The sequence below is a fragment of the Rhinopithecus roxellana genome, chromosome 15 (genome assembly GCF_007565055.1).
Source record: "Rhinopithecus roxellana isolate Shanxi Qingling chromosome 15, ASM756505v1, whole genome shotgun sequence".
In the NCBI taxonomy this organism is placed as follows: Eukaryota; Metazoa; Chordata; class Mammalia; order Primates; family Cercopithecidae; genus Rhinopithecus; species Rhinopithecus roxellana.
The window spans coordinates 60,536,789-60,561,967 of NC_044563.1; the positions used below are offsets into that span (position 1 = coordinate 60,536,789).

General features: G+C 41.7%; 1 protein-coding gene and 1 non-coding gene across 6 annotated transcripts in view; one reads left to right on the forward strand and one right to left on the reverse strand.

Annotated features, from left to right (window-relative positions):
• NUP98 (nucleoporin 98) overlaps nucleotides 1-25,179 on the reverse strand; it is a 131,670-nt gene that overhangs the window by 91,418 nt on the left and 15,073 nt on the right. For 2 of the 5 annotated variants that reach the window (XM_030917492.1, XM_010366935.2), the window contains exons 2-10: nucleotides 23,327-23,430; nucleotides 20,405-20,506; nucleotides 20,122-20,298; nucleotides 17,455-17,594; nucleotides 15,222-15,329; nucleotides 13,356-13,536; nucleotides 9,873-10,036; nucleotides 3,505-3,642; nucleotides 1,202-1,289 (exon numbers count right to left, since the gene is read on the reverse strand). In XM_030917492.1, the coding sequence (XP_030773352.1) occupies nucleotides 1,202-1,289; nucleotides 3,505-3,642; nucleotides 9,873-10,036; nucleotides 13,356-13,536; nucleotides 15,222-15,329; nucleotides 17,455-17,594; nucleotides 20,122-20,298; nucleotides 20,405-20,506; nucleotides 23,327-23,402 (1,174 nt within the window). In that variant the 5' untranslated portion in view covers nucleotides 23,403-23,430. Of the gene's footprint in view, nucleotides 1-1,150; nucleotides 1,290-3,504; nucleotides 3,643-9,872; nucleotides 10,037-13,355; nucleotides 13,537-15,221; nucleotides 15,330-17,454; nucleotides 17,595-20,121; nucleotides 20,299-20,404; nucleotides 20,507-23,326; nucleotides 23,431-25,179 lie in introns of all 5 variants that reach the window. The other 3 variants (XM_030917491.1, XM_010366934.2, XM_010366936.2) reach the window with 2 other exon arrangements.
• On the forward strand, nucleotides 22,663-22,721 carry LOC115893737. Its single transcript, XR_004053793.1, has one exon. It is a non-coding gene; the product is annotated as a U7 small nuclear RNA (small nuclear RNA).

Here is a 25,179-nt window from a genome sequence, read left to right on the forward strand (position 1 = left end):
CAGGAGTTCAGACCAGCCTGGCCAACATGGTGAAACCTTGTCTCTACTAAAAATATAAAAATTAGCCAGGCACAGTGGTGCATGCCTGTAATCTCAGTGACTCGGGAGGCTGAGACGGGAGAATCGCTTGAAACCGGGAGGCAGAGGTTGCAGTGAGCCGAGATCGAGATCATGCCACTGCACTCCAGCCTGGGCGACACAGTGAGACTACACCTCAAAATAAAATAAAAAATAAAAAATAAAATAATAGTAAGAATATCACGTTCCATAAAACTGGTTTAAATTTTTCCAGCATATCTCCAAGACAGTAGGTTAAGGTTTTTAAAATTATTGTTCAATCTTGTCTGTATTTTCCAGATTTTTAACAACGAATATGTATACAACGAACATGCATTCAAAATTTTTGAAACGGTAAAAAATAAACTACTGAATAATTCCCCAAATCAGAAAGGTTTCAACTTTCTTATATTATTTTTCTTATTTTATTTTTTTAGAGACCTGCTTCCACTATGTTGCCTAGGCTGGAATGCAGTGGCAATTCACAAGTGTGATCACAGCACACTGCAGCCTTGAACTCCTAAGTGATACACCTGACTCAGCCTCCATAATGGCTGGGACTACAGGTGCTTACCACAATACCTGGCATATTTCGACTTTCACTAAGAATAACCAGGCCAGTTGCAGTGGCTCACACCTGTAATCTCAGCACTTTGGGAGGCTGAGGCGATATAAAGACCCTGTTATCCACCAAAAAAAAAAAAAAAAAAAAAAAAAACCAGAACAAAAAACAAAAAGCAAAAACAAAACAACACAACAAACCAACAACAAAAATAAGAACAACCAAATATCTCCTGTATACCACCACAGGTTTGAAACCTGGCCTCATACAATGTGTCACTTAACCAAATGTGTTTCCTTTATGGGTTCTCAGCTATTGCTGAGGTAATCCAAAGTAAATGAAAAGCAATTTACATGCCTACTAATTATCTCAAGCCATATCCAGGACTTTAAACCTTTCCCTCTTGTACTTCACATCAAGCTATGGCTTACCTGAGAACTTTTAAATATTTCCAATCATACGAATCAGGAGAATAATGTGTGGTATAGTCAGTGTAACTTTAAGAGAGCCAAACCTGCTTTTTATATGTACCAAAATTAGAAGTGTTTGTATTGGTTCCTAAAGTCAGGGTTGGTTTGTTACCAAAGAGCCCGCCACTGGTTGTACCAAATGAAGGTGCACTGGTTGTGCTGCTTCCAAATGTAGTAAGCTTGTTATTGCCAAACAGGGTCTAAAAAGAATAGAATACAGGAAAATTTAAAATAATATTAAGACACACACCAAACTAAATACAGGTTACCTCAGGTATATTGGATTGGGTACGGGGTGGGGGAAAGATGGCCTAACATTTATAAAAAAGGTAGAAAAAAGATGAATAAAGGCTATCAAAAAATATAAACACAGAATGCTTCTGGCCTGAAAAGTTAATGGTGACCCCTAAGGATTACCACTGAAACACAAATGAATCCAATGAAACCGGATTTCAGTGAGGCAAAGAAAAAAAAAACAAGGCCATCAAATATCTTTTTACCTGTTAAGAGAAATGTAGCAAATATTTACTATGCCAGAAGAAATGATTACAAGAAAAACTTTGAACATGCTACAACATGGACGAACCTTGAAAACGCTATGCTAAGTAAAAGACACCAATCACAAAAGACCATATATTATGATTCCATTTACATGAAGTGTTCAAAATAGTCAAATCCACAGAGAGAAAGTAGGCTTAAGATGATTAGAGGAAAATCGGGAGTGACTGCCAATGACTATGGCATTTCTTTTTGGCATAATGAGTACGTTCTAAAACTACTGATAGTTGCACAGTTTGTCGATGTACTAAAAACCACCTAGCTGTACACTTTAAAGAGACAAATTGTATGGCATGTGAACTATACATCAATAAATCTGTCAGTAGAAAGTACTGGAAGCCGGGCACAGTAGCTCACACCTGTAATCCCAGCAGTTTGAAAGGCCAAGGTGGGAGGATCACTTGAGGCCATGAGTTACCAGCCTGGCCAACATGGCAAAATCCCACCTCTACTAAAAAATACAGAAATTAAGACCAGGCGTGGTGGCTCACGCCTGTAATCCTAGCACTCTGGGAGGCCAAGGCAGGTGGGTCATGAGGTCAGGAGTTCAAGACCAGCCTGGCCACCATGGTGAAACCCTGTCTCTACTAAAAATACAAAAATTAGCTGGGCATGGTGGCGGATGCCTGTAACCGCAGCTACTCAGGAGGCTGAAGCAGAGAATTGCTTCAACCTGGGAGGCAGAGATTGCAGTGAGCTGAGATCGTGCGCCACTGTACTACAGCCTGGGCAACACAGCGAGACTCCATCCCAAAAAAAAAGAAAAAAAAAATTAGCCTGGCATGGTGTCACACGCCTGTAATCCCAGCTACTTGGGAGGCTGAGGCACGAGAATCACTTGAGCCTGGGAGGGAGAGGTTGCAGTGAGCCGAGATCATGCCGCTGTAGTACAGCCTGGACAACAGAATAAGGCTCAGTTTCAAAAACAACCACAACCACAACAACAAAAGTATCAGAATGTCTTGAAGCATTATCTAATTTTCTCAATTTCTCACCTCATTATCTGTCCAAAGTTTAAAAAAAGAAAAGAGAAATCTCAACCTCCATGAAAACAGGACCGTATGTTTTAGGGACTTTGTGTTCCTTTTTTATAAGACGGAGTTTTGCTCTTGTTGCCCAGGCTAGAGTGTAATGGGGAGATCTTGGGTCACTGCAACCTCCACTTCCTGGGTTCAAGTGATTCTCTTGCCTCAGCATCTCAAGTAGCTGGGATTACAGGCACCCACCACCACACCCGGCTAGTGTTTTTTCGTATTTTCAGGAGAGATGGGGTTTCACCATGTTGGCCAGGTTGGTCTCGAACTCCTGACCTCAGGGGATCCACTGGCCTCGGCCACCCAGAATGCTAGGATTACAGGCGTGAGCCACCGCACCTGGCCCTTTTTTCTTTTTTTAACCGACTCACAACAGCAAGTTCAAAGCTTCTTCCATGAGTATCTCAACAATTTCAACAACTTGATCAACCCCAAAAACATTTCATTCCCAAATATCACACCAATTTATCACCTACAAAATGGGGAAGAACTAGGAGTTAAAAATCATCTGATTCAAACAAAGCAAAAGAACTTGAATTTAGACTCAACAATTTAACCAATGCTATCAGAAGTACGATGCACATAAGCACTGAGGCAAAGAAATTTTAAAAAGAAAAGAATTTATTAATTGAAAACAAACCTGAAGTTAACCTGAAATTACATCTTACATCACATAGCCTTTTGTTCTCAAAATCAAATCGTATTAGGCTGGTGCAATAATATACCCAATAAAAATACTTGCAAGAGAGTCAGATCCTTAGAAGAAAATTCCTTTAACAAATCTACACACATCTTCAAATTACAGTCAACTGTAGAAACCTACCGAACCAACAGCACCAAATCCAGTATTGGTCTGCCCAAAGAGACCTGTTCCTGTTCCAAATGCTGTCCCAGTGCTGGTGTTTGTAGCTGTCCCAAAAAGACCTCCAGGCTGTGAGGCTTGGGTTACTCCAAATAAACCCTGCAAAGAAGTTTATATAGATTAAAAGATACCCTACAATAGTTTCCGCAACGAATCTCAGATTAACAAAAAAAAAAGTTACCATTTTTTCAAACTTATATGACAGATACTAGGCTAAATAACTTAGATTTAGATGAAAAGAACTAATCACTATCAAGCTGGGGAGTGGACTTAAAATCAAGTAACCAAAAATAATCAGCGAAAATAAATCAACATGGACTGAGGTAGGAGTGTTATGTTAAAGAGCCTTATTCCTTTTTTGATAATGGAGTTTCGTTCTGTTGCCCAGGCTGAAGTGCAGTGGCACAATCTCAGCTCACTGCAGCCTCCGCCTCCTAGGTTCAAGTGATTCTGTCGCCTCAGCCTCCCAAGTAGCTGGGACTACAAGGGCACACCACCACGTCCAGCTAATTTTTGCATTTTTAGTAAAGATGGGGTTTCACAATGTGCCCAGGCTGGTCTCAAACTCCTGACCTCAGGTGATCCATCCGCCTTGGCCTCCCAAAACACTGGCGTGAGCCACTGCACCCAGCCAAAAGCCTTAATTCTAAATGAGACACTATACTCATTTCCAATGAGTAGTCTGCATCATCCTATGTTTAACAATGTATTTTACTTATGCATTAACAAAGGAAAAATATTGTGCTAACAGACTTGCTAAAGAGGGAATTCACTGTGCTGTTTTTTAAAGTTTTATTGAGACACAATTCACACACCACAAAATTCACTCATTTACAGTGGACTATTCAGTGATGTTTTGCATGTTCACAGTTGTGCAACCATCCCTGCTATCTAAATTCTCACCACCCTCAAAAGAAATCCCAGACCCATCAGCAATTACTCCCCATCCCTAGGGAACCATTAATCTTTTTCTGTGGATTTTTTAAAAATTCTGAACATTTAGGCCGGGTGTGGTGGCTCAAGCCTGTAATCCCAGCACTTTGGGAGGCCGAGACGGGCGGATCACGAGGTCAGGAGATCGAGACCATCCTGGCTAACACGGTGAAACCCCGACTCTACTAAAAAATACAAAAAACTAGCCGGGCGAGGTGGCGGGCGCCTGTAGTCCCAGCTACTCAGGAGGCTGAGGCAGGAGAATGGTGTAAACCCGGGAGGCAGAGCTTGCAGTGAGCTGAGATCCGGCCACTGCACTCCAGCCTGGGTGACAGAGTGAGACGCCGTCTCAAAAAAAAAAAAAAAAAAAATTCTGAACATTTAATATGAATGGAGTCATTAAAAATGTGGTCTTTTCTGACAGACTTGTTTCAGGTAGCACGTTTTCAAGGTTCACCTGTGTTGTAGCATGTATCAGTACTTCATTCCAATTTATGGCTAAACAATATTCCATTATATGCATATACCACAACTGGTTACCCATTCATTGTTAATAGATCTTAAGGTTATTTCTACATTTTAGTCATTATGAATAATCCTGTTATGTTCATTTGTGTACAAGTCAGTGTCTTATTTTTCTTTGGTAAATCCCAAGATGTGTAACTGCTGGTTCATATCATAACTCTGTTTAACATTTTGAGGAACCACCAAACTGTTTTCTAACGGGGTGGCACCATTTTACATTCCTACCCATCTATGTATAAGGGTTCCAACTTCTCCAGGTTCAATACTTACTACTGTCTTTTTTTTTGTTTTTGTTGAGTCTCACACTGTCACCGAGGCTGGAGTGCAGTAGCACGATCTCGGCTCACCACAAACTCCACCTCCCGGGTTCAAGAGATTCTCCTGCCTCAGCCCCCCGAGTAGCTGGGACAACAGGTGGGCACCACCATGCCTGGATAATTTTTTGTTATTTTTAGTAGAGATGGGGTTTCACCATGTTGTCCAGGCTAGTCTCGAACTCCTGACCTCGTGATCTGCCCGCCTTGGCCTCCCAAAGTGCTGGGATTAAAGGCGTGAGTCACCACGCCTGGCCTATTACTGTCTTTATTATATCTTTCAAGTAGGTGCAAAGTGGTATTTCATTTTGGTTTTCATTTGCCTTTCCCTGATGACTTATGATGTTAAGCATATTATCACACCACTTACGTATCTTCTTTGGAGAAATGTCAATGCAAATCCTGGGCCCTTTTTAAATAAGTTATTGTCTTACTATTGAATTATAAGAGTTATTTATATATCCTGGATACAAGTCCTATATCACATGTATGATTTTCAAATATTTTCTTCCATTTACAGGTCTTCTTTTCATTTTGATGATATCCCCTTGATATATAAATGTTTTTCTGCTATCTTTTTTTTTTTAGAGATAGGGTATCATTACGTTACTCAGGCTAGAGTGCAGTGGCCTATTCACAGCACGATGATAGTGCACTGCAGCTTCTAACTCCTGATCTCAGTGATGCCCCCACCTCAGCCTCCTGAGTAGCTGGGACGACAAGCATGTGCTAAAAGGCCTGGCTAAAAGGTTTTAATTTTGAAAAAGCCCGATTTATCTATTTTTTCTTTTTCTGCTTTTGCTTTTGGTGTCGTATCTAAGATATTATTGTCTAACTAGGTTTCTTCTAACAGTTTTATAATTTTAGCTCTTGCATTTAGAAATTTGATCAATTTTTGGCCAGACATAGTGGCTCACACCTGTAATCCCAGCGCTTTGGGAGGCCGAGGCAGTCGGATCACTTGAGGTCAGGTGTTCGAGACCAGTCTGGCCAACATGGTGAAACTCTGTCTCCACTTAATACAAAAAAATTAGCCAGGCACGGTGGCGTGTACCTGTAATTCCAGTTACTTGGGAGACCAAGGCAAGAGAATCGCTTAAACCCAGGAGGCAGAGGTTGCTGCAGTGAGCCAAGATGGTGCCACTGCACTCCAGTCTGGGCAACAGAGCAAGACTGTCTCAAAAAAAAAAAAAAAAAAAACTGATCAGTTTTAACTTTTGCAGTTAACTCAGTGCTGTGAAGAAAGAATCCAACCTCATTATTTTGCATGTGAATAATCAGTTGTCTCAGCACCACATGTTGAAAAGACTATTCTTCCTCACTGAATTGTTTTGGTATCCTTGTTGAAAATCAATTGTCTACAAACGTGAGGGTTTATTTCTGGACTCTCACTTCTATTCAATTGTGGTCTATCTCTCTCCTTATGCCAGTAACCCAATTACTATTGCTTTATAGTAAGTTTTAAAATTGAGAAGTAAAGCCAGGTACAGCTGCTCACACCTGACCTCAGTGATTCCCCGACCTCAGCCTCCTGAGTAGCTGGGACGACAACCATGTGCTAATGAGGCCTGGCTAAAAGGTAATCTTAGCACTTTGGGAGTGCAAGGAGAACAGATTGTTTGAGCCCAGAAGCTCGAGACCAGCCTGGATAACTCGATGAAAACCCATCTCTACAAAAACTACAAAAATTAGCTGGACATGGTGGTGCCTGCCTGTGGTCCCAGCTACTTGGGAGGTGAGGTGGGAGGATCGCTTAGCCCAGGAGGCGGAGGATGAAGTGAGCTGAGTTCACGCCACTGCACTCTAGCCTGGGTAACTGCAGCGAGGCCTGTCTTAGAAAAATAAATAAAATTGAGAAACATGAAGGCCGGGTACGGTGGCTCATGCCTGGAATCCCAGCACTTTGGGAGGCCGAGGCGGCCTCTATAGGGTATAGAAGAAAATACTTACTTATTACTGACTATATTTTGGAATATAGCCAACAACAGGAACTAAGGGAGCTTTCAGCTAGTTCCCTTAGGGGGAATCGTACAAATAAATTTTTTTTTTTTTTAAAGGGAGACCCGCAACTTAGAGCCATACTGTGTCCAAAGAGAAGGTCCTCATGGTCATTACTAGTTTATTTCTAGGGACCGTTTTTAGGGAAGTATGAAATTAAAGAATGAAATGATATGTGAGTAATTGATCAGAACTTGGAATTTACCTCGTCTTAAAATTAGAGATAATTTTACTGATTAAAAAACAAGTATGGGCTGGGCACAGTAGCTTATGCCTGTAATCCCATCACTGCCGAGATGGGCAGATCACTTGAGATCAGGAGTTCGAGACCAGCCTGGCCAACATGGTAAAACCCCGTATCTGCTAAAAATACAAAACTTAGCCAGGCACAGTGGTTGGTGCCTGTAATCCTGACTACTTGGGAGGCTGAGGCACAAGAATAGCTTGAACCCAGGGGGAGGCGGAGGTTTCAGTGAGCTGGGATCGCTCCATGGCACTCCAACCTGGGCAACAAAGCGAGACTTCATCTCAAAAAAAAAAAAGTATGCTTGTACCCCTAGGTCTTCAAAACACTAGATGACTGATTTCAGTAACATATGAAAAAGATCAGCCACGCATGCTGGCTCGTCCCTGTCATCCCAGCACTTTGGGAGACTGAGGTGCGGTGGATCATGAGGTCAGGAGTTCAAGACCAGCCTGGCCAACATGGTGAAACCCCGTCTCTACCAAAAATACAAAAATTAGCTGGGCGTGGTGGCAGGTGCCTGTAATCGAAGCTAAGCAGGAGGCTGAGGCAGAATTGCTTAAACCCAGGAGGCAGAAGTTGCAGTTGAGCCGAGATTGTGCCACTGCACTCCAGCCTGGGCGACAGAGCAGGACTCCATCTCAAAACAAACACACAAACAAAAAAGGATCATAATCCATGACTAACTGGGATTTATCCAAGGAAGATTGGTTCAACATATCATCATTAATCATTGTAATACACTGTGGTAATATAATTTTAAAAACAACCACATGATCATCTCAGTAGATACAAATAAAACATTTGACACTTTTACATGATTAAAACACTGAAGGAAGAATAAGAAGGAACCCAGAACAGCCAAAACAATCTTGAAAAACAACAAGTTGGAAGACCCTCAGGCTTCTCTCTCTCTTTTTTTTGAGACTGATTTTTCGCTCTTGTTGCCCAGGCTGGAGTGCAATGGCACGATCTCAGCTCACTGCAGCCTCTGTCTCCCGGGTCAAGAGATTCTCCTGCCTCAGCCTCCCACATAGCTGGGATTGCAGACATGTGCCACCATACCCAGCTAATTTTGTATTTTTAGTAGAGCCGAGGCTTCACCATGTTGGTCAGGCTGGTCTCGAACTCCTGATCTCAGGTAATCCAACCCGCCTCGGCCTCCCAAAGTGCTGGGATTCCAGGCATGAGCCACCGTACCCGGCCATCATGTTTCTCAATTTTATTTATTTTTCTAAGACAGGCCTCGCTGCAGTTACCCAGGCTGGAGTGCAGTGGCGTGAACTCAGCTCACTTCATCCTCCCACCTCACCTCCCAAGTAGCTGGGACCACAGGCAGGCACCACCATGTCCAGCTAATTTTTGTAGTTTTTGTAGAGATGGGTTTTCATCGAGTTATCCAGGCTGGTCTCGAGCTTCTGGGCTCAAACAATCTGTTCTCCTTGCACTCCCAAAGTGCTGAGATTACCTTTTAGCCAGGCCTCATTAGCACATGGTTGTCGTCCCAGCTACTCAGGAGGCTGAGGTCGGGAATCACTGAGGTCAGGTGTGAGCAGCTGTACCTGGCTTTACTTCTCAATTTTAAAACTTACTATAAAGCAATAGTAATTGGGTTACTGGCATAAGGAGATAGACCACAACTGAATAGAAGTGAGAGTCCAGAAATAAACCCTCACGTTTGTAGACAATTGATTTTCAACAAGGATACCAAAACAATTCAGTGAGGAAGAACTAGTCTTTTCAACATGTGGTGCTGAGACAACTGATTATTCACATGCAAAATAATGAGGTTGGATTCTTTCTTCACAGCACTGAGTTAACTGCAAAAGTTAAAACTGATCAGTTTTTTTTTTTTTTTTTTTGAGACAGTCTTGCTCTGTTGCCCAGACTGGAGTGCAGTGGCACCATCTTGGCTCACTGCAGCAACCTCTGCCTCCTGGGTTTAAGCGATTCTCTTGCCTTGGTCTCCCAAGTAACTGGAATTACAGGTACACGCCACCGTGCCTGGCTAATTTTTTAATCTTCCAAGACATAGCTTCAAGAGGGCCAAGTCCAGCCCACTAAGTAGTTCCTACTTAGTGATGAGAAAAATACTTTCAGAAAGGATAAGTGACCGCCTCAACAGCATCTCAACAATTAAAGAGTACAGCCCAGGCTAGAATTGAGGTCTTAATTATTCTAAGACTTTGTTCTCTTCCCTTCATTAAATACCCTCAACTCTTAAGATCTGCAGTAGAGGCAGAATTTGCTAGTTAGACATGATTACTTAACTCTACAAGTAAGACCTGGAGGTAAATAACGGTCTGTTTCCTTACCATGGTGTTGGTGCTTGGCTGTCCTAGAGTGCTGGTATTACCAAAGGAAAAGCCAGTGTTCTGGGTGGTTGTAGCCTGGCCAAATGGTTTGCTGAAGAGGCTGGTAGTCTGCTGATTCTGTTGGCCAAAGAGACCACCTGGATTTGTTCCAAATCCAGTTGTACCTTTTAGGAAAAAGAAAAGAAAAAAAATGTAAACACCCAAAAATACAAAACCTTCCATTGTCCAGTTATTTGAAGTCCTTATGTTATCTACTACCCTTCATTCACTACTTGATAACCTTTTCATTTTCCATCCTTCACCTAACTCTAGATTTGTTTTTTTTTATTTTTATTTTTTTTTGAGACGGAGTCTAGCTCTGTTGCCCAGGTTGGAGTGCAGTGGCCGGATCTCAGCTCACTGCAAGCTCTGCCTCCCGGGTTTATGCCATTCTCCTGCCTCAGCCTCCCGAGTAGCTGGGACTACAGGCGCCTGCCACCTTGCCCGGCTAGTTTTTTGTATTTTTTAGTAGAGACGGGGTTTCACTGTGTTAGCCAGGATGGTCTCGATCTCCTGACCTCATGATCCGTCCATCTCAGCCTCCCAAAGTGCTGGGATTACAGGCTTGAGCCACCGCGCCCGGCTTCTAGATTTAAACTTTAACTTCTGTATTAACACCCTGACCCCAATAAGTCTAACTAGGCTAAATGATCTTCCCTTGTAAGTCCACAGCTTCCTTCTATTTTACAAGATAATACACTAGAAGTCAGCATGTGTATTTTAAACTTGCTAGTCTAAGTTACTGAGAACAAAGGCTGCTTCTTTACATGAATATATCCAGCCCAGAGTCTGATATGTAATATTCAATATGAATATGGGCCAGGCACAGTGGCTCACATCTGTAATAACAACATTTTGGGAGGCCAAGGCAGGAGGATCACTTGAGGACAGGAGTTCCTGAACAGCATACGCAACACAATGGGACCCCATCTCTATAAAAAAATTGTAAAAATTAGTCAGGCATAATGACTTGTGCCTGTGGTTTTAGCTACTAGGGATACTGAGGTGGGAGTATGGCTTGAGCCTGGGAGTTTGAGGCTATGGGGAACTGTGATGGAGCCACTGCACGACAGCCTGGGTGACAGAGCTAGACAGTGTCCTCCAACTCCCACCAAAAAACAGAAAAAATTATGAAACATTAGCCAGGCAGAACGGTGGGAATATTACTTGGGCCCAAGAGTTCAAGGCTGCAGTGAGCTATGATTGCTCCACTGCACTCTAGCCCGGTCAACAAGGTGGGACTGTCTCAAAAACAAACAAACAAACAAAACAACAAAACACATACTAAACTAAATCATGGAATATCAAGATTGAAAAGTACATTAGGATGGACACGGTGGTTCACACTGGTAATCTCAGTACTTTGGGAGGCTGAAGCAGACAGACTGCTTGAGGCCAGGAGTTTGAGGTCAGCCTGGCCAACATTGCAAAACCCCATCTCTACTAAAAATACAAAAATTAGCCAATGCTGGCAGGCATGGTGGCTCACGCCTGTAATTCCAGCAAGCTGGGAGGCTAAGAAGGGCGATCACCTGAGGTCAGGAGTTCAGATCAGCCTGGCCAAGATGGTAAAACCCCATCTGTACTAAAAATACAAAAAAATCAGCCAGGCATGGTGGTGGGCGTCTGTAATCCCAGCTACTTCAGAGGCTGAGGCAGAGAACTGCTTGAACCCGGGAGGTGGAGGATGCAGTGAGCCGAGATCACACCACTGCACTCCAGCCTGGGCGACAGAGCAAAACTCCGTCTAAAAAAAAAAATTAGGGCTTGGCACCATGGCTCACACCTATAATCCAGCACTCTGGGAGGCTGAGGCTGGTTAATCGCCTGATGTCAGGGGTTTGAGACCAGCCTAGCCAACGTAGTGAAACCCCAACTCTATTAAAAATATAAAAAATTAGCCAGGCATAGTGGCGGGCGCCTGTAACCCCAGCTCCTCAGGAGGCTGAGGCAGGAGAATCACTTGAACCTGGGAGTTGGAGGTTGCACTGCACTGCAGCTTGAGCAACAGTGAGACTCCATCTCAAAAAATAAATAAATAAATAAAATAAAATTAGTTGGGTGTGGTGGCACATGCCTATAGAGTGGCTGAGGTAGGAGAATCACCTGAGCCCAGGAAGTCTGGGCTGCAGTGAGCTGTGATCACACCACTGCACTCCAGCATGGGCAACAGGAGTAAGAACCTAAGACCCTGTCTCAAAAAGAGAAAAGAAAAAGTAGGTTAAATATTACTTAAATATGTATTTTTGTGTGTGTATGTGTATGTACATCTCTTTAGAAGGCTATGAAAAGCTCTAATTTTTGCTTTTCTATACAGAGGCAAACTGGTGGCTGGGGAAAGTGTAGAAGCAAAGTATATAACCTCTGGTTATTTAGTTTTGTATATTTTGTGAACTTTGTATCATATATGTGCATTACTTTTGCAAAAGTAGTATTTTTGTAAAGTAAATTAGTCATCATCTTTAACTCCTCTTTCACATCCCACATTAAACCAATCCATCGGCAAATCCCATCAGTTCTAGAATCAAACTGGGTCCAGAACCTCATCTTTTTTCTTTTCCATCCTTATTATTTTGAGATGGAGTCTTGCTCTGTCACCCAGGCTAGAGTGTGATGGTGTGATCTCAGATCACTGCAACCTCTGCCCCCCAGGTTCAAGCGATTCTCCTGCCTCAGCCTCCCAAGTAGTTGGGATTACAGGCACTTGCCACCATGTCCAACTAATTTTCATATTTTTAGTAGAGGCAGGGTTTTACCATGTTGACCAGGCTAGTCTTGAACTCCTGACCTCAAGCAACCCACCTGCCTTGGCCTCCCAAAGTGCTAGGATTGCAGGCATGAGCCACCCCACTTGGCCTCTTTTCCACCCTTGTCTAAGCCACTAACACCTCTCATGTTGGTAACAGCTTTCTAAGGAATTTGTTTCTACTCTTTCTTACCACCTACTCTCAATATAGAATTTAGAATCATCCTTCACTCACAATCACATGACTTCTCTGTCTAAACAACTCTCAAGATTTCCTAAATCAAGTAAAAATTCAAGTCTTGATATTAGTCTACAAAGTCGTAAAAAATATGGCCCCATATCCCCCAGTAATTTCCCTTGCCCTCTCTTCAAATGGCCAAAACTCAAAGAGTTTTTAGACTCAGTTTCCACTAGCTGGAATGTTCTTCCCCCAGCAATCTGTACAACTTGCTCTTTCATCTTCTTCAGATACGTCACTGCTCAAACATCACCTTCTCATGTGAAGTATTTCTTAGTCATCTTCATCTTAAACTGTCTTTTTCCCTTTCCCCACATATATCCAGACATTCCTCCCTATTCCTATGGTATCCCTGAATTATTATTTTTCTCCATACCACTTAACCCAAAATGGCAATTATGTTTTAGTTTTAGTTATCTGTCTCTCCTCAATATAATCTAATATGATATCAAGTGCTTACTAGTTCCAAAGGCAGTTTTGTTCTGACCATATGCAAAGCCTGAATTAGTTGTGGAGGAACTGAAGAGTCCTGTTGCACTGGAAGTGGCTGGAGAAGACCCAAACAAGCCAGTTGTGGTACCTGCTCCCACCTGGTTCTGTGGGCCTTTCCTGTTAGCCTGATAATCCTCTAAACGAAGTTCCTGAAGGGAGGGAAAACATATTTCTAATCTTAATATGTAGCTAAAAATATTTAGGAGTCTAAATACTTGAATTTAGTATTCAAGCTCTACTTTCACACAGGAACCATGATTAAAAGAGAGAAAACTAAGGAATGACATTATATCATTAAAGAAAAACATTTCCAACAGACATTAAAATTCATACCATAATTATCGTAAAACTACAAGACAAAGAGTCAATCATATCTTAATCTCAGTTTTCTTTTACAAACAATACACTCTTTCGGTAAAATGCCATAAAATAATCCTAACTCTCCCTAGCCCTAAAATATAAAAATAAAATAAAAATTATAGTGAATTAAAAGATGCAGATTCTGTGGGGCAAAAAATTTAGAAAAAGAATAAAGTTTACCAATTTTGTCTCAAGTCAGTATGTTCCTGGCACAGCCCAATAAAGCAAGCATAGTTTGGTATGCAGAAAGAAGCAATCACTACAATCAGGAATGACTATCACAACGTACAATAAGCTACTACATAAGCAATAAGAATGAACAAACTAACTTCATGCAACAACATGGATGAATATCTCAATGTTGAAAGATAGCCATTAAAAAGTACATAATGTGGCTGGGCGCTGCAGCTCATGCCTGTAATCCCAGCATTTTGGGAGGCCGAGGCAGACGGATCACAAGGCCAGGGTTCAAGAACAGCCTGGCCAACACAGCAAAATCCCGTCTCTACAAAAAAATCAAAAATTAGCCGGGCATAGTGGCGTGCAGCTGCAATCCCAGCTACTCCGGAGACTGAGGCAGGAGACTGCTTAAATCCAGGAGGCAGCGTTTATAGTGAGCTGAGATCACGCCACTGCACTCCAGCCTAGGCAATAGAGCAAGACTCCGTTTCAAAAAAAAAAAAAAAATTTCGCTGGGTGTGGTGGCCCACACCTGTAATCCAAGCTACTAGGGAGGCTGAGGTACAAGAATTGCTTGAACCTGGGAGACAGAGGTCATAGTGAGCCAAGATGCGCCACTGCACTCCAGCCTGGGTGACGGAGTGAGACACTGGCTCAAAAAAAAAGAAGAAAAACTTTTATTAAGCTGTATGACTTTGCATAATTTTACTAAAAACAACTTCATATGCATGCATACACATTGCCCAGTGTAACAGAAGCAACATCCAATCAGAACAGACGATTAGACCGGGCTCAGGGGCTCATGCCTGTTATCCCAGCACACTGGGAGGCCGAGGAAGAAAGATCACTTGAGCTCAGGAGTTTGAGACCGGCCTGAGCAACATAGTAAGACCTCATCTCTACAAAAAAATTTTTAAACATTAGCTGGGCGTGGGGCACATGCCTGCAGTCCCAGCTATTTAAGAGGCTAAGGACATGGAGCCTGGGAAGCTGAGACTACAGTGAGCTGTGATTGTGTCACTGCATTCCAGCCTAGGCAAAAAAGCTCAAAAAAAAGAAAAAAAAAAGACCATTGGGGTGCTATACCTTCTCATATCCCTGAATATTATCCCTGCCTAAACAAGTAGATACCTAGAAATAATACTTGATTTTTAAAAATAATTTGGTTGCTAATTTTTTACATAAACCCAAACTGAACCCCTCTATCCTAAAGATAATCAAAACCATTTTTAAAAGCTGCATTCCAGTAGAATCAAAAAGGTTAGACTGACATTCTGTATTGTATTTTACTGACCTCTAGTGACTTGCTTTCATATTCTTTCATAGCAGTAATACACTGGTGCTTGGTACTTATGTTAGTGCTAACTCCAGCTTTGACCATAGTATCTGTACCAGTTGGAGGCTGCAAAGAAATAAATGCAAATTTGTAGGTCCAAGTTTTATATTCCTACTCTCTCAGACACAATTTCTCAACCACTGAACTCTAAAACTAGTCCTCCCAGGTCTTTTATACTGAGATGGTTTCAAGGGCGCTTGATTAAATATACTGCATTTCTGATCTCTCCCCACATGAAGATTATCTGAATAAATCAATGTTAGTAACAAAGTAATCACAAACCCAAGGATTAATCCCATAACCTAAGCCATCCAATTACATGCTAAAATACATGTAATATTATGCACAAGGAAAGTTTTACCCAATATATACATTTAAACCTCTATATCTAAGTTCTCCTTTCTATTCTGTCCTGTAATGTTGCATTAAAAAAATACAGAGGGCCGGGCACGGTGGCTCATGCCTGTAATCCTAGCACTCAGGGAGGCCGAGGTGGGTGGATCACAGGGTCAGGAGTTTGAGACCAGCCTGGCCAATATGGTGAAACCCCGTTTCTACTAAAAAATAAAAAATAAAAAACAACAAATTAGCCAGGCTGGCACGCACCTGTAGTCCCAGCTACTCAGGAGGCTGAGGCAGGAGAACCGTTTGAATTCGGAAAGTGGAGGTTGCAGTGGGTCAAGACTGCGCCACTGCACTCTGGCCTGGGCAACAGAGTGAGACTCCATCTCAAAAAACAGCAACAACAACAACAAAAATACGGAAACCCACCGGGCGCAGTGGCTCACGCCTGCAGTCCCAGCACTTTGGGAGGCCGAGGTGGGTGGATCACTTGAGGTCAGGAGTTCAAGACCAGCCTGGCCAACATGGTGAAACCCTATCTCTACTAAAAATACAACAATTAACTTGGGTGGGTGCCTGTAATCCCAGCTACTTGGGAGGCTGAGGCAGGAGAATCACTTGAACCCAAGAGGCGGAGGTTGCAGTGAGCCAAGATTGCATCGCTACACTCCAGTCTGTCTTCAGAAAAAAAAAAAAAGAAATATGGAAACCTGTTTTTCCCCGATAACCTTACAAGGAAAAAGTATAGTTTACAATAAATAAAACTAATGATTCCTGCTTGTACTGCCAGTTTTCTCAACTACTGTGCTTTACAAAAGGTATTACACAGTATTTTTCACTATTGTTTATATTTTAACTTTAAAATCAGGGTTGTAAATTTAGTACTATGAATTAACCAATTTACCTGAGAAATTCTTCATTTTCTGGAGTATATTTTAACAAGTTTTATTTCTGCCAAAGATTTCCATTAGGCTAACTGCACTTTCAGCGTACCCTAAGAATCCCCCAAACATTTACATCAAGTGGTATTCCATATGTTTCTGTAAACAAAATCCTCCACTCTAGCCCTCCACCCAACCCCTCATACAAAAAAACTTTATGGCCCCATTTAGCCACTTCATCAACAAAACCTGTATTTTTAATCTGGTACAGAATGTTGATGAGTTACTCTTATTTGCCCCCTATTCTTTATTTCCGTAAAGGATAGCTGACCAGGCCGGGCATGGTGGCTCACGCCTGTAATTCCAACACTTTGGGAGGCAGAGGTGGGCAGATCACCCGAGGTCTGGAGTTCAAGACCAGCCTGGCCACCACGGTGAAACGCCATCTCTACTAAAACTACAAAAATATTAGCTGGGTATGGAGGTGGACTCCTGTAATCCCAGCTACTCGGGAGGCAAAGGCAGGAGAATCACTTGAACCCAGGAGGTGGAGGCTACAGTGAGCTGAGATCACACCACCGCCCTCCAGCCTGAGCAACAAGAGTGAAACTCCGTCTTAAAACAAAACAAAACAAACCAAACTAAACCAAACCAAACCAACAGCTGACCATTCAGAAGCAAATTTTTAACAAAGTAAATTCAAATTCTATCTTATACCAGCTTATTATAAAATTTTATGAATACACATTTGATTGGGATGAGCCTAATTCAAATATACATCATAATCTAGATTTGCATTTCACAAGTTTCCCTGTCTACTATACAACTATTTATAGATGTTGTTTTTAACACATTGTTCAGGAAGTGTCAAGCTAAGCTGGATGAGAAGCAATTTTACTATTCATCCTGCAAAGAAATATACACATGCGGGAAAAAACATTCCACAAAGATTGGAAGAAAATACATACGTTAAATTTAATAGTAGTCCCAGTAGGAGCAGCTGTAAAACTACTTGGCCCAAAGAGGGAGCCAGATGTGCTGCCAAAAGGATTAGAGGTGGTATTTGTGGTTCCAAAGAGTCCTCCACTGCTAGTACTGGTTCCAAAATCTAAGAATAAGAAAAATGAGACGATAACAGTAAGAAATTTAAGAATCTATAAGATGCCTTGGAATTGGGCTATGGCACTAGCGCCACAGTACTTTTTCACATTCTCAATTTTTTTTTTTTTTTAAAGACAGGGTCTTGCTCTGTCTCCTAGGATGGAGTGTAGTGGTGCAATCACAGCTCACTGCAGCCTTGACCTCACAGGCTCAAGCAATACTCCTGCCTCAGTCTCCCAAGTAGCTGGGACCACAGGCATGTGCCGCCACTCTCAGCTAATTTTTTTTTTTTAATTTTTGTAGAGACTGCCTCTTGCCATGCTGCTCAGGCTAGTCTCAAATTGCTGGGCTCAAGCAATCCTCCCACCTCGGCCTCCTAAAGTGCTGGGATTATAGGTGTGAGTCACTGCGCCTGGTCTCACATCCTGAAATATTTTACCTTTCAAGTCTCCCAAGCAAATATATTCAAATAGAAATTTCTTTTTTTTTTTCCTTTTTTTTTTTTTGAGACCGAGTCTCGCTGTGTAGCCCAGGCTGGACCTCCGCCTCCCGGGTTGACGCCATTCTCCTGCCTCAGCCTCCTGAGTAGCTGGGACTACTACTGGTTAGCCCGCCACCACGCCCAGCTAATTTTTTGTATTTTTTTTTTTTTCAGTAGAGACAAGGTTTCACTGTAGTTAGCCAGGACGGTCTCGATTTCCTGACCTCGTGATCCACCCACCTTTGCCTCCCAAAGTGCTGGGATTACAGGCATGAGCCACCGCGCCTGGCCCAAACAGAAATTTTATACAGAAAAATACATACTTCCAAGCTCACAACTTTCAAGTGAAACAAAATCTGAATCCTTTGGTCAGGTAAGTGTCCATAAAGACCTAGGGTCACACTTGGAAGACAACTTAAAAGAAATACTTTGTTTCATCATAAATTTTATCTCATTTCTCCTTTTCTTGTTTAATTAAATGCTGAATAAACTTGTCTTTCTGAAAACATCTTGTCACAGACTTCAAGAGTGGTCACAGTATTTTATTTACATACATTATGACATATACCTACACATAACCGAAAACTTTAGAATATACAAGTGGTCCTATTAGAGAAATCAAATATAGGTTAATGGAAAATTTCACCCCCCAAAATTTCAGAAAAATTAGCAGTCACTGTCAATTACTTTACAGAAACTCATAAAGAAATAGCAAATCCTTGGATTACTTCACGTTTCCAAAAAGCTGAGTTTAAAAAAAAATTACACATAAATGAATTTAATTGTTGCTAAGGAATATATTGCTGAAAGTTTCAGAGACACTACTTCTAAAGAAGTTATGCCAGGTGCGGTGGCTCACGCCTGTAATCCCAGCACTTTGGGAGGCCAAGGCGGATGGAACACGAGGGTCAGGAATTTGAGACCACCCTGGTCAATATGGTGAAACCCCATCTCTACTAAAAATACAAAAATTAGCTAGGCATGACAGCGGGCACCTGTAAGTCCCAACTACTCGGGAAGCTGAGGCAAGAGACTCACTTGAACCGGGGAGGCAGAGGTTGCAGTGGTGAGCAGAGATCATGCCACCGCACTCCAGTCTGGGTAACAGATCGAGACTCCATCTCAAAAAAAAAAAAAAAAAAAAAAAGAGGTTATACATATGGTGCCAGAAATGTCACTAAGCAATAGAAATGCATTGCCAATATTTAGAATTAGTAACATCCTAATTAGCAGGTTAAAGAGTACTATGATTTCTCACTGGCAAACTGCTACTACTTCTTTCTAAAACATGTCTTAATATATAGTTTAAAGCAAATAGGCACATTTCTTTTGAATTACTACTTTAGACTGCATTACATATTGTTATGGTTAAATATTTCAATGTTATACAAACAACTTTCTCTCTGGAAAATACTCATGGCTGGCTAACTATTCATTCTTCTATACTCTTGTGCCAGGAATGGCATCATTTGATAAGGCATACCTGATGAACTAGCAGTGGTTGCCTCAAAGTATAGTGCTGTGTGGAGAAGTATCCCCAAGACATGTTTGGACTTAAAGTGAAAAAAGCCATCAAATAAAAACATCTGCCATGGACAAAGAATGGAGGAGTAACCATGTCATGTCCAATATGTCATTCTTGCTCTAATCTCTTCATGCCAAATATAAAACAGAGACAAGAAGGTGCCTCTGCAGCACAATACGGCTGACTATAACATATTCCTCCTTGAAATTCTCCCATCTTAACATGAACTACACTACTCTGACCTGGCTTTTCATCCTTTCTCTGGCCATTCTACATCAGGAAGCTCTTCCTCTGCATATCCCTTAAGTAACAGTACTTCAAATTTCTATCCTTATAGAGATGTACATGCTGTCTTCCTTTTCAGCCTATTAACCTTTTCAGTACATATTGAAGTTTCTCCTCTTCCCATATTTTTGCCAATTAGCGGGAAAAGAAAGTAGATGAACATAGAAAAAAAGAAGAAAAGACAACACATTCAATAAGCAAACCAAATTATTAGATGCAGAGCTCCAGCAATATCCTACTTACTCCCAAAGCCAGTTGGTTTATTTTGTGCAAAGGCATTGTTTTGGGATGAGAAAAGACTGGTCCCTGTGCTTGCAGTTCCAAACAAGGTATTTGCTGTTCCTGTTGATGTACCAAACCCAAAGCCAGTGCTTGTGGAGGTAGCTGGCTGGCTAAATGAACTGGTTCCAAATAATCCTCCTGAGGAGATGGAGAAGGAGGGAAGAAGTTAAGTAGATCAGAGCCGCTAAGTCAATGCCTATACCAGCTACAAACAAACCAGTTATATCACAAATTAAGACCTTACCTGGTTTAGTCTGTGAATTTCCAAAGAGGCCTCCAGTATTGTTGCTAGAACCAAATGCAGATGTTCCAAATGCCCCTCCACTAGTAGTGCCAAAGCCAGTATCTGCAAAAGCAAAATCCAGATTAAATTAGAATTTAGAATAAAATCTACATAAGATGACCAAATGAAAAGGTGTTTTAATATTTCTTAAACTTCTGAATTTGAACTACTAGTCTAATTGAAAACATTTTTTCGGCCGGGCGCGGTGGCTCAAGCCTGTAATCCCAGCACTTTGGGAGGCTGAGACGGGTGGATCACGAGGTCAGGAGATCGAGACCATCCTGGCTAACACGGTGAAACCCCGTCTCTACTAAAAATACAAAAAACTAGCCGGGCGAGGTGGTGGGCGCCTGTAGTCCCAGCTACTCGGGAGGCTGAGGCAGGAGAATGGCCTAAACCCGGGAGGCGGAGCTTGCAGTGAGCTGAGATCCGGCCACTGCACTCCAGCCTGGGCGACAGAGCAAGACTCCTTCTCAAAAAAAAAAAAAAAAAAAAAAAAAGAAACATTTTTTCAAACTCCCATCAGAGTGTGAATTACAGAGTAAAAACCAAGCCACAGACATTTTATTCATTGTCCCCAGGGTAAGTATGAAAATTTGAAGACAAAAGGAGTGACTTTTCAATAAAAGTTACAGATGTTCACAGGTTAAAAAAATAAAAAGAAAAGTGCTGGCCAGGCGCAGTGGCTCACACCTGTAATCCCAGCATTTTGGGAGGCCAAGGCGGACGAATCATTTGAGGTCAGGAGTTCAAGACCAGCCTGACGAACATGGTGAAATCCCGCCTCTACTAAAAATTCAAAAAAATTAGTGACACTCCATAGTCACTGAGATAAATGGTCTTTCATCAGGGGAACACATCAGAACAACTTGGGAAGCTTTTTCAAAATACACACGTCCAGGTTTCAACTCCAGAAATTCTAATTCTGTAATTTTTTATGAGATATGTATTTTGAGGGCCGGGCGCGGTGGCTCAAGCCTGTAATCCCAGCACTTTGGGAGGCCGAGACGGGCGGATCACGAGGTCAGGAGATCGAGACCATCCTGGCTAACACGGTGAAACCCCGTCTCTACTAAAAAATATGAAAAATTAGCCGGGCGAGGTGGCGGGCGCCTGTAGTCCCAGCTACTCGGGAGGCTGAGGCAGGAGAATGGCGTGAACCAGGGAGGCGGAGCTTGCAGTGAGCTGAGATCTGGCCACAGCACTCCAGCCTGGGCAACAAAGCGAGACTCCGTCTCAAAAAAAAAAAAAAAAAAAAGAGATATGTATTTTGAATAAAACTTCCAAAGGTGACTGTGACGGGCACTTCTAGTTAAAAACCACAGATGTGGATCTAGAGTTCTCTAAAAAGGAGGTCAGGAGCCACTTAAGAAAACTTCCTTGCCAGGTGCGGTGGCTCACGCCTGTAACCTCAGTACTTTGGGAGGCCAACGTGAGCGGATCACGAGGTCAGGAGATCGAGATCATCCTGGTTAACATGGTGAAACCTCGTCTCTACTTAAAATACAAAAAAAAAAAAAAAAAATTAGCCGGGCCTGGTGGTGGGCGCCTATAGTCCCAGCTACTCGGGAGGCTGAGGCAGGAGAATTGCTTGAACCCAGGAGGCAGAACTTGCAGTGAGCCGAGATCGCGTCACTGCACTCCATCCTGGGTGACAGAGTGAGACTCCACCTCAAAAAAAAAAAAAACTTCCTCTATTATTAATTATTATTAATTTTATTAGGTATGATAGAGGCTTGTTATGCTTCTTAAAGAATCCTTAGCCCAGTGCCGTGGCTTATGCTTGTAATCCCCTCGCGCTTTAGCAGGCTTAAGCAGGAGAACTGCTTGAACCCAGGAGGTGGAGGTTACAGCGAGCTGAGAAAAATGAGCCAGGCATGGTGGTGTGCAACTGTGGTCCCAGTTACTTAGGAGGCTGAGGTATGAGGATTGCTTGGGTCTGGGAGGTTGAGGCTGTAGAGAACCATGATACTGCCAATGCACTCCAGCCTCAGTGACAGTGCAGGATCCTATCTCAAAAAATAAAAATAAATAAATTTCATCAAGTAGAGAAAGTTTCTGGGATTTAAAATATTCTGTTAAGATGCTCTCCTCCCCCTGGAAAGAAAGAGATAAAAACAAGACTGGGAAAATGCTGATTGTTAAAGTTGGGATATAAGTACATGAGAGTTCATTATACCATTCTTTCCAGCCTTGGATGAGTATAAACATTTTTAACAAAGTGTCACAGTTCTTTTAGAATTTGTCTAGCAGGGTTTCCGGTTTTTACTGGAAAAAAAAATTTTTTTTGGGGGGGCTTTCTGGTAAAAACAACAACAACAACAACAACAACAACAAAATACCTCCAAAAAAAGTTTAAATGTAAATAAGGATTGCTACAGGCAATTAGTCATATACGATATTGTATAAGACATCAGTCATATACAATACTGGGTAGGAAGGGAGTTAGATTTCAGCAGGGTTGATGGGGATTAGACACTTCCACATTTTAACATTTCTGTGACATCTGAATGTCACATCATGTTCACAGGGTAAATTCCAGGGCAGTTATTTCATAACTGCATTTTAGACTTCAACATTAAAAGAATTATTTTCTGGTCTGAAAATCAGTAACAAATTATAACTTTCTGTTAACCAAAATAATGCAAATATTTTAGGTATCTTCTACTGATGATCAGAGGAAGGCCATGAAAACTTAGAATTTATTTCTACTTTCTTAAAAACTGTTAAAGAGATCTTACCCTAGTTATTTTTTCAAGATGACTTTGCTGTAAATACGAAAGTATAAATAAAATTCCCACCTAAAGCTTATCAGAGTGGATTTGTTCTTAGTAAGAAGAGAGTAATTAAGGTTTCCCCCTTTAATCCTTTTTAAAAACTTACTCTGTCCAAATGTTGAAGTTGTGCCAAAGCCACCTGTGCCACCCCCAAAGGGTGTTCCAAATGATTTGTTAAACATCTTCAAAATGAGTCTTTGTTTCAGAAATCTGGGAAGAAGAAAACATTATCACTCTTTCTTAAAGAGCACAAAATGGAATGTAATTGTTTTAGAAAATCTATCATTCCACAAACTTAGGCCTATTCAAACTATCGTATATACTCTCATTCAATATCCTCAAACTGTATAATAAAATAAACCTTGTAAAATGATCTTTAATCTACAACGTTCCTGAGCCGAACAGTAAGGTTAAACTTCATAATTTGAGGTTAAACTTCAGATCCCAACATTAACCATCCATTTAAAATAATGTTTTCAACCTTTTTTTTTTTTTTTAACCTAAGTCCCCTTTTTAATCAGTAAGTATTTCAGGTCTACGAGGCAAGATGTTTACATGATCCACCTAGGAGGTTATGAATCATACCCATCAAAAAATTATAACCACAGTCTGCTACCCCAACCACCTAAAAAGCTAACATTTTTGTCAGGTTTTCTTTTTGAAATGGAATGGTATGCAGTGGCTCACTGCAACCTCCTCCTCCTGGGTTCAAGTTATTCTCTAGCCTCAGTCTCAGAGTAACTGGGATTACAGGCATGTGTCTAATTATTTGTATTTTTAGTAGAGACAGGGCTTCACCATGTTGGCCAGGCTGGTCTTAAACTCCTCATCTCAAGTGGTCCACCCACCTGGGCCTCCCAAAGTGCTGGGATTACAGGCACGAGCCACCGCACCCGGCCAAGACTTTATTTTCCATAGTTTGCATTACAAAGTTTATTTTTCCCTATCTTCGAGGTATATAAAACATGATAATAGTAAATGTTATTCAAATTATGCATGCCCTGCCTTCTATCTCTAAATCCTAGAGATTCTGGTACCCTGACATTCTCTTGGAGATTACGTTTTAAGACTATTCTCTATGGTCCCCTACTTATCTATCTTCTACTTCTAAGATTACAGAAAACCTGTGATGAAAATCCCTCACCTCTGGCCAGGCACAGTGGCTCAAACTCTAATCCCATCCTGGCTAACACGGTGAAACCCCATCTCTACTAAAAAATACAAAAAAAACTAGCCGGGCCAGGTGGTGGCGCCTGTAGTCCCAGCTACTCGGGAGGCTGAGGTAGGAGAATGGCGTGAACCTGGGAGACGGAGCTTGCAGTGAGCCGAGATCTGGCCACCGCACTCCAGCCTGGGTGACAAAGCGAGACTCCATCTCAAAAAAAAAAAAAAAAAAAAAAAAAAAAAAATTAGCCAGGTGAGGTGGTGCATGCCTGTAATCCCAGCTACTTGGGAGGCTGAGGCAGGAGAACTGCTTGAACCTGGAAGGCAGAGGTTGCAGTAAGCTGAGATTGCACCACTGTACTCCAGCATGGGTGACAAGAGCGAAACTCTGTCTCAAAAACAAAAACAAAAACCCTCACCTCATATAAATTATTTCACTCCTGTATCCAAACTATGCACCTGGTTATTTAATGAACTGGACCAAACTGTTCCAAGAATGACTACAAAGAAAAGTTTGATTACCCCCACCTGAATAAAAATAGCTGTATGGTTTACGCAAAGAGCTTCCCCCCTCCATAAATTTTCCTTAAATTTAGATGCCTGCTACCTCTTATCTGCCAGTAGACAATAGGTTAATAAGTAAACTACTTTCAGTATAAAAACTCTGAAAACAGCCAATCATGCTTATCTGGATTTTGTGACAGGTATGATGATTTTTCTATTATAGCCACACAATGTATGTAGTCTTTTCTTCTAGGAAACTCACGTCATGTTCATATAATAGAATTAAATACT